The following is an 8751-nucleotide window of genomic DNA, read 5'->3' as shown; positions in this document are numbered from 1 at the left end:
GACCACGGCGACCGCGAGCATGAGCCCCCGCCCAAGGCCAAAGCCCCGCGGCCGGGGCCGCAGCTGGTGGAAGGGGACGCCGTCATCTTCGGGGCCGCTCCGGAGCTGCAGCTCAACAAGATGAACCCGCCGCCTCCCTACCCCGGCACCATCCCCGCCGCGCCCGCCCCCGCCCTGCCACCCCCGCCCGGCCCCCCGCAGCCGCCCCTCGATCTCTGCCTCAAGAAGGGCGAGTTCTCCCTCTACCCGGCGGGGCACTACCAGACGCCCCTGGGGTACGAGCGGATAACGACGTTCGACAGCAGCGGCAATGTGGAGGAGGTGTGCCGGCCTCGCACCAGGATGCTGTGCGCCCAGAGCACCTACACCCTGCCGGGCCCCGGCAGCTCCGCCACCTTGCGCATCACGGCCGCCGAGAAGAAGATGCAGCAGCCCTGTGCCAGCGCCACCTTGAACCGGCTCACGGTCCCCCGTTATTCCATCCCGACCGGGGACCCKCCGCCCTACCCTGACATTGCCAGCCAGCTGTCCCAGGGCAGAAGCATGGCGCAGAGGCTGGACAGCAGTATCATTCATGCGACTCTGCGGAGGAACAGCAGAGAGGCGGCCCTGAAAATGGCTCAGCTGATGGATGGTCAGAGAGCCACTTTGCAACTTCCTCCTAAAGCCAAGAGCAACATTGTGTCGGCACAGTACCAGCAGAGAGTACCCACRGCCTTGTACACCTGCAGCCAGTGCAGCAGTGGCGGCGCTGGCAGCAGCAGCAGCAGTGCGAGCACTGGTGGCGCGGGCACCATGGCCAGTGCCAATGCTGGTAGCAGCACTTCCAGTATTGGTGCCATGAGACCCGATCTGAGTACAGGGAGTGGTTCCCAACACAGCTCTGTCATTGCTCACTCTGTCAGTACTTCGCCTCTGGCCTCCCAGTCCTCCTACAGCTTGCTGAGCCCGCCTGACAATTCCCGTGACCGAGCGGATTATATCAACTCGGCCTTCACGGAGGATGAGGCCCTTTCTCAGCACTGCCCGGTGGAGAAACCAGTACGGCACGTACCTGTGTCCTTGACAGAGGCTACCCTTAGTGTAAAACGGCCACCGCCGTACCAATGGGATCCTATGGTGAGCGAAGAGATATGGGTTCCTCAGGAAAGGACATCTCAGAGCTCAGTGCCCAACCCTCTAAAACCTCCTCCACTCATCATTGGTCAAGCTCAACATCTGGATATGTCTCGAGTGCCATTTGTTTCCCCCAAGTCTCCAACCAGTCCCACTGCCACTTTTCAGACGAGTTACGGGGTTGGAGTACCTTACCCAGGGAACTACAGTGCCCCACCCCTTCAGGGAATGCAGGCTCCCTGCTCCCCCAAAGAAGCTCTGGCCCCAACACAGTTTGCACAGCAGGAACCCACAGTTGTGCTTCAGCCAGGTTATCCATCCAACCTCTCCTACTGCCCTTTGCCACCCATGTACCCGGGAAGTAGCACTTGCTCTAGTTTACAGCTGCCACCGATCGCCTTGCACCCGTGGAGCTCCTACAGCGCCTGCCCACCCGTACAGAACCCCCAGGGCACCTTGCCCCCCAAGCCACTCCTCGTGGTGGAGAAGCCAGTGATGTCTCCCCCACCAGCAGAGCTGCAGGGCCACGTGGGCACAGAGGTGATGGTGGAGACTGCAGACACTTTCCAGGAGGTGCTCTCCTTGACAGAAAGCCCTGTTCCTCAAAGGACAGACAAATTTGGCAAGAAGAGCCGGAAACGCCTGGACAGTCGAGCTGAGGAAGGAAATGTGCAGGCTATCACTGAGGGCAAGGTCAAAAAGGAGGCAAGGACACTGACTGACTTCAATTCACTGATAGCCAGCCCTCGGCTGGGGAGAGAAAAGAAGAAGGTCAAGAGCCAGAAAGATCAGCTGAAGTCCAAGAAACTGAACAAGACAAATGAGTTTCAGGACAGTTCAGAGAGTGAGCCGGAACTTTTTATCAGCGGTGATGAACTGATGAACCAGAGCCAGGGCAGTAAAAAGGGTTGGAAAACCAAAAGGAGTTTGAGGACAGCCAGTGAGCTGGATGAATTCAAGTGCCGGAAGGCCAGTGAGAAGGAGGATGGGAGACTGGGAAGCCAAGGCTTTGTKTATGTGATGGCCAACAAGCAGCCGCTGTGGAACGAGGCCACACAAGTCTACCAGCTGGACTTTGGAGGGCGGGTGACCCAGGAGTCGGCAAAAAACTTCCAGATTGAGCTGGAAGGACGACAGGTAGGAACAGGTGGCACACATTTGCTGGAATGGGGGCCAGGGTGTGGGAAAGCTGTGCCAGGAATAAGCTGTCTCTCGTGCTGCCAAGCGCCTTCTGCTTGTGGCAGCTGTTCCTTGAAAAAAAGCTTTGCCATGTGGTGATAAAAAACAGCTGTTGAAGGTCTAAGTTCAGTGTGGAGGGTGAAGTTCAGTTGTAAAGTAAATATACAAAATATGTTTGGTCTCGCTGCAGTCAGACATGAGAGCAAGAGCCTCCTGAAGTCTTGCTGGCTCTCACTGCTGAAGGTTTTGTAATAAATACAGCAGCTTTCCTCTGCGATAATTGCATTTGCCACCAGTGATGGGTGTGGATGGCAGCTAATTGAGTGAACGCTGCTCCCATCTTGCCCTGCTCACAAAGGTTAGCCAGTTAGCAGGTAGGTTCCCTCCATGCCAAAATTTCCACTTATGAGCAGCTACCAGTCCCTGGGGCTTGCTCTTCAAGCTTAGAGGAGGGAGACACTGACCCACCCCAGAACAAAGTGCTGCTGGACCACTGCTCACTTTTGAACTGCCTGTGGGTAGAAGAGTCAACGGGTAGTTCAAAAAATCAAAACATTTAGTTTTGGCCAGAGTGGTATGCTCCTACTACACCAAACCTAGGCTTTTAAGTGGTACTAATCAGCAGGATGCTGGACTGAGACTCAGGAGATTTGTATTTGTTTCCTTGTCCAGCTGTAAGTCACTTCTGGTTTACTAAAGATATCAAGGCTCTCAACTTCCTCTTATTTAAGTTGTCTTAAGTGTCAAATCTGCTTGACCAGTGGTAGTCTTTTGGTTTTGCTTGTATTGTCCCAATAGCTCAAAGGCAGGGATCAGAGCCATTTATACCTCTTTCTTCAGTTAAATGGCTGTGGAAAAGTGCCCATGGGCAGCTGTGCAAAATCACCCAACCACAGGTTTTGCTGGTGGGTGTGGGGAGCAAAGCCTGGCTTGACTTGCACAGACAGTCTCCATTCCAACCCAAGGATCTTCTCTGTAGAGTGAATAAAATCTGGATTTCCAATGAAGTGAATGAAAAAACAGTAATAATAGGCCAAACTTAAGATATTCCCTGTGGAAAAGCAATGAACAACCTGGCTAGTTTTGCTTTTACATTTCAAACAGCTCGCATTGCCCCTTTGCTAATTCTTTCTCACTGTAATTACGTGCTAGTGAAGTTTATGCAGAGGGAAAGATAACCGCGAAGAATGAACACCTTTATCAGCTATGAAATGCTAGAGCGAGAAAATTGGTTATTCCCCTTCCCTCAAAGCTCCTTTGTTTGAAAAYAAAACCTTGTTTTCCTGATGGACTGATGATAGCATATTTCCAAGGGAGAGACTGWTATTTTCCTACAGGAAGCATGCTGGTGTACCCACATCTCCTGAAATAATTGGTGATAAGCTACTTAAACCAATGCTGCATGCAGTCTAGCATGTTTTATCAGTTTACTCTGTGGAGTCAAATGCTGCAGTCAAATACTCTATACAGATRAAAAGTACAATGCTCTCATTGCTGTTTGGCATGATACCCCATTCTGTCAGTTGCTCCAGTCATATTCACTGAGAAGGAGAGGTGTTCATACAAAGGTGCAAAAATATTTCTCTTTCTCTCATTTTGCTCCTTTTCTGTGGTTCTGGTTTTTTTGACCTTGTTCTCTTTTTCCCTCCCTTTTCCTCTTCCCCTGCTCCCCAGGTGATGCAGTTTGGAAGAATTGATGGCAATGCCTACATTTTGGACTTTCAGTATCCATTTTCTGCAGTGCAAGCCTTTGCTGTTGCTCTGGCTAATGTGACTCAACGCCTCAAATGAACAAGCAGAGACTTGGAAAATGTTAACCTTCTCATAAAGTCCAAACCGGAAAATGTCAGGGCAGCCTGCTTTAGGTGTGCAGAGATGCCTGGGAGTTAAGAAGGCAGTAAAACTGGAAAGGTCTCTTGGTGCCCACCAGAAGGGCATTAATTTAATCAGTCACGGGGTGGAGGGTGGGGGGCTGTTTTCTGTTTGTTTGTTTGTTTGTTTGTTAGCTTGTTTGTTTTCCGGTTTCTTTTTCTTTTCAAGCATTGTGCTGGGTTTCAGAAAGAGCGAAGGGTTGAGGACCGTTCAGTGTTATGTGGAGAAGTGTGGCTTTTGGCTTGTTGTGGTGGTTCTGCCGTGTGTGCTACAGTAGCTGATGTAAGCTCATGGGGGGATTAAAACAGACTGCTCTTTTTGATAGATTGCCTTATCTCATGCTATTCTTTTTAGAACAGGGAACATAACTTTTCTGGTCCAGYTTGTACTACTATTACTACTACTCAACTACTAAAACATCAGTGATAGCAGCAAAAAAGTAGAAAAAAAAACTGTAATACTTGAAGACACATGATCTGCTAATAACTGAGCACCACAGGTTCCAAGGAGGCTTATTTAGGTAAACATTTAATGTATAAACAATGATATATTATTCAGAAAAGAAAAAATTCTTRCCAGTGGGTGTTTGTCATGGTTTAGGAATGGTATTCCCCAGTGTAGTGTTCTYACCAAAACACTCTGAACCATGTACTACTTGCTCATCCCCCTCTCCCCTATTCCCTTCCCTGTGGTGGGATGGAGAGAAGAATTGGAGGCATAAAAAGTAAAGATCACAGGTAGAGATAATTTACTACGAACAGCAATGAGGTAAGAAAACAAACAATAACAGTAGCAATGTTAATAACAGAGTGCAAGAGAGGCAAAGGATTTACACAGTGCTCACCTGTGCTGTTACCTGACCGTGCTGCCACACTGTGCGACCCAGATGGGGCCCCTTCCCACAGCCCCAGAAAATGATGGGAKGTGGTATAGAATGAYCTCTGGGTTCTAGCCATGCMCTGTCCTGGCTACTGCAAGAATTAACCCTCTCCTGACTGGAACCAGGGTTCGAAAACCCAGTGTATTAAAGAAGTTGATGTCTGCCTGTTTCATATGCTATTACTGGGGATAAACATCTTTGAGTAGGTGACAGAAGACAGAGAGAAAATAGTCACAAGCATTGCTTCTTTTGTTACTGGCATAAACATCTTTCAGTAGGTGACCGGAAACTGGAGAAGAAATAACCATGAGCTTTTTTGTTTATGCTGGTCAGCAGTATTCTCTGATTTGGCCTGTAGCTGGGAGAGGTACAGTGATCAGATGTACCTCTGAGGCCATGCCTGTGCTTGCTCCTCATTTCAGTGTGGTTACACCATGTAAACAAAGTTATTCCAGCAAATGAGAAGATTCAGTGTATTCAGTCCTCTTAGCAATTAGTATGAATCAAGTTCTACAACAGTGCTTGAGTTTGGAAGGAGACCTAGTTTGCCCAGTAAAGCACAAACCCCAAAACTATTCCTATGATTATATGAACATTAGACTGCAAAACATCACAGCAGATTTTTTTTCAAAAATCATTTGGAAGTTAAAGGCCCACTGGAACTATTTGCTGGTTGAGAAGTCAGTGGCTKCTTTGTCTTTCAACCATGATTTATCTTCTTTACTTAAAAAACTTGGTGTAACTTAAGATGAATATGTGTGATTTTCTTTCTTCGTTTTTCTTGAGTCCTAGTAGTAGGGCAGATGTATGTTGCATTTGATTTATTCTAGAGGAACATTTCATGTAAGATCCTGCTGTAGTAGGAATTAATATGCTCACCAATATGCAGTGAGCTTCAAACTTCTGCTYTGCTGAGCCTTCTAGAGCTGTACAGCAGAGGAGCAATGCCAGTAGAGGAGTTTCAGAGAGTTGCCATGGGAGGTGGATAATGAGTTAGATTGGATGTCCCACAGGGTTAGGTCCAGGAAAAAACACCGTTGAGATGGTTTCATTGGAGAGAGGAAGAAGTAGGAAGGAAGGAAAGAGTGGGGAAGTAGATAGTACCATGCCTGTATTATCCCAAAGCTAAGCAGCTTTTGCTTGTATGTGGGAGTGATCAGGCACATTGCCCTTGGTGTCTAGAAGATTATTGTTTAATTAATTAGCTTTGTTTCCATTAATTGTCTRGGCCCATTTGTGTTCTTTTTCACATGCATGATTTATTCAACAGTTTGAGTGCCTCTATGTATAATGTGTGTGGASCAGAGGAACTGCAATAGATTTGGTTCTGGTCCCTTGAAAATCAGTGAAATTGTTTCACTTGTTTTCTCATTGAGGAAACACTATTAAGCTCTTTGTCTATATTGAGTTTGATACTGTAAAAGCAGTAAGTTGAATTCTTAGTCCACTGATTCCAGTACACAAGGAGGAAAGTTGGCTGATGAGAGTCAGGCTCACCTGCCCTAAGGTCGGTGCTGACCAGTTGTACCCTAATTAGTGTTTGACWGGCACACATTGAACATTATAAGACAAGAAGCATACCAGGGCTGGCTTGTTTGGTTGCTGAGGGAAGGGCCACTTAGTCATGTGTCAGAAATACTCAGCTGGAAGAACATCACCAGCCGGAATTGTTAGTATGTGGAAATAATGCGAATGTTCTTTTCTGATGAAAATTTAAATGGAAAGACTTCTGCAAGCAGTTTATTTAACCTTCCAGAGAACAGTGTTCCCCTTCGCTTTGTTCATTGCCAAATTTTTCTAGTTATCAGTAGTTTTATTCTAATGGAGAACCAAGAACCTGATAGAACAAGTAGCAGAGTTAGTAATTTGGTTTCATTGGTCCAGGTCATGATTGCACCCTTCTAATGACACTCACAAAGAGCCTTGGCATAGAAAGAGCTCTGATTTCTGCCCGAAAATCAAAAGAACAAGGAAAAATCACAAAAAAATGGGAAAATAAGTGGTATTTCCAACATCCTTTACATTTACTTGTCAGAAAATTCTATAAGATAATATTTTATCTTTTTGAAAATAATTTAGCCAAGTTTCTTTAATTGATTTTAATGTGTAGATAATACCCAATATTAGAGAGAGAAAATACTCTCAAATATATAGAATTTTAACAAAGGGAATGGTAAATACATAAAGCTCTTGAGTGTGCAACTCAAAGAACAAGTGAAAGTMATTTTATTTTCCATTGAGTATAGGAAACAAATTTAAGAACAACCCCAATTAGTCACTTGAAACCTGGATACTGCTATTGCATTCAGCCAAAAGTTAGATGTTACATTTTCTATTTCATTGTAAATCCAGTTTTTCTGTAGATAACTTAAGTTCTTCTAGGAAGAATGTAGCAAAGTGTTCAGAAATACCTAGTTCTTTTATACATWCAGTAATTTCCACTAGTAAAGGATGTTTTTTTCCCAAAGCTTTTTTTTTCAGTTGTGCAATAATTTTAACAGTCTAGGGAGTTTATTTTGTTTTTGTCTGGTTGTTTTTTTGTTTTGTTGTAGTTTGGGTTTGATTTTTCTTTAAGGAGTTTTGAGTGTTTTTTTAAAGATAATTTAATTTCCTGTTAATGTCCAAAAGACAAATTATTTTTCTTGTGTAATGTAATGAGTGCTTTAGGGATTATTTTATTACTATGTATCAGTGAGTTATACACACTTATTTATTTTAAAAAACATCTTTGTAAGCGGTTGTTTGCTAGCAGGTATATTTTGCTGCAAGAATTAGAAATGCATATAGGAAGACCTGGTTTTGCTGGRTACCACGCAGAAACTTCATAATGCAGGCAAAACATTTTTTTGGCAGCTAAACGCAATGAGTTTGCTATGGAGAAGTGTGTAGACTACGAAGAGTCTAGGTGAGTTCTTTGGGACCTGCCAAAATCTGTCCTCTGTTTTCCTTCTTTGTTTCTAACTATATTTTGATTGGGAGTGGCTTAAAAAATAGAAGGCATGATTTGCTTTTTCTTGAGGTGCAAACTAAAGTGGATTACGTGATGAGAGAGGGTGTAACACCACGGGCTGTTTGTAAGGAGATGGTAGTGTAGTTCAGTAAGGTTTGGTGATGGCATGTACTTCAGTGCCATGTGGAGGTACAAGCAAAGCAGCTTGCAATACGCTGAGGCACAGGAGATAGTGTAGCAGTAGAAGCGTTTTCCTCTGCTCAGAGGAACCTTACAAGGTTCCTTCTTCAGCTGGGCTCAGCTGKTTTCAGCACAGCCACAGTGCTTCTGGCAGGTGAGCTGCTGCTGCACAGAGCTGATGGAGCTGTGCCCTGACATTGCCTGCAGCAGCTTTATCTCTTCAAGATGCTTTATAGGGGACCTGCTGGAGCAGGCATTCCTCCACTCATCCCTCCAGGTCTGCTCCAAGAGTAGCATGAAGCTGCCACAGAGTTTGTCTGCTCCAGTGCTGGGGAGAGAGAGCCCTGATGGCAGCCAGCAGCCCAGTGTCCATCTGAAGTCAGAATCTGCTCTGCTGGAGTTGCAAAGGGATGAAACTGAAAATCTGATTCTTTYGAAAAAATAATGGTGATATCCTCAAAATAGATCTCCTAACAGTCTAAAAACTGATTCTTAAAGTCTGACATAAATGGAGTGGCAAATTTTAGCTTTAAACAGTAAGAATATGTGTTTTCTGCAACATCCTAAGAAACTG

The 8751-nt window shown here is 45.5% G+C and overlaps 1 protein-coding gene across 1 annotated transcript in view; it reads left to right on the top strand.

The window, feature by feature from the left end:
* Positions 1-5006, top strand: part of TULP4 (TUB like protein 4) — a 143765-nt gene extending 138759 nt beyond the window's left edge. The window contains 2 exon segments of the mRNA XM_057364849.1: positions 1-2253; positions 3970-5006. The exon segment at positions 1-2253 is cut by the window's left edge and continues 132 nt beyond it. Of these exon segments, the coding sequence (XP_057220832.1) occupies positions 1-2253; positions 3970-4086 (2370 nt within the window). The 3' untranslated portion in view covers positions 4087-5006.
* Positions 5007-8751: the final 3745 nt, after the last annotated feature.

The sequence above is a fragment of the Malurus melanocephalus genome, unplaced genomic scaffold, assembly GCF_030028575.1.
Source record: "Malurus melanocephalus ecotype Western Australia unplaced genomic scaffold, MMel_1.1 scaffold_43, whole genome shotgun sequence".
Classification (NCBI taxonomy): Eukaryota; Metazoa; Chordata; class Aves; order Passeriformes; family Maluridae; genus Malurus; species Malurus melanocephalus.
This window is presented reverse-complemented; position numbering and strand designations above follow the sequence as displayed.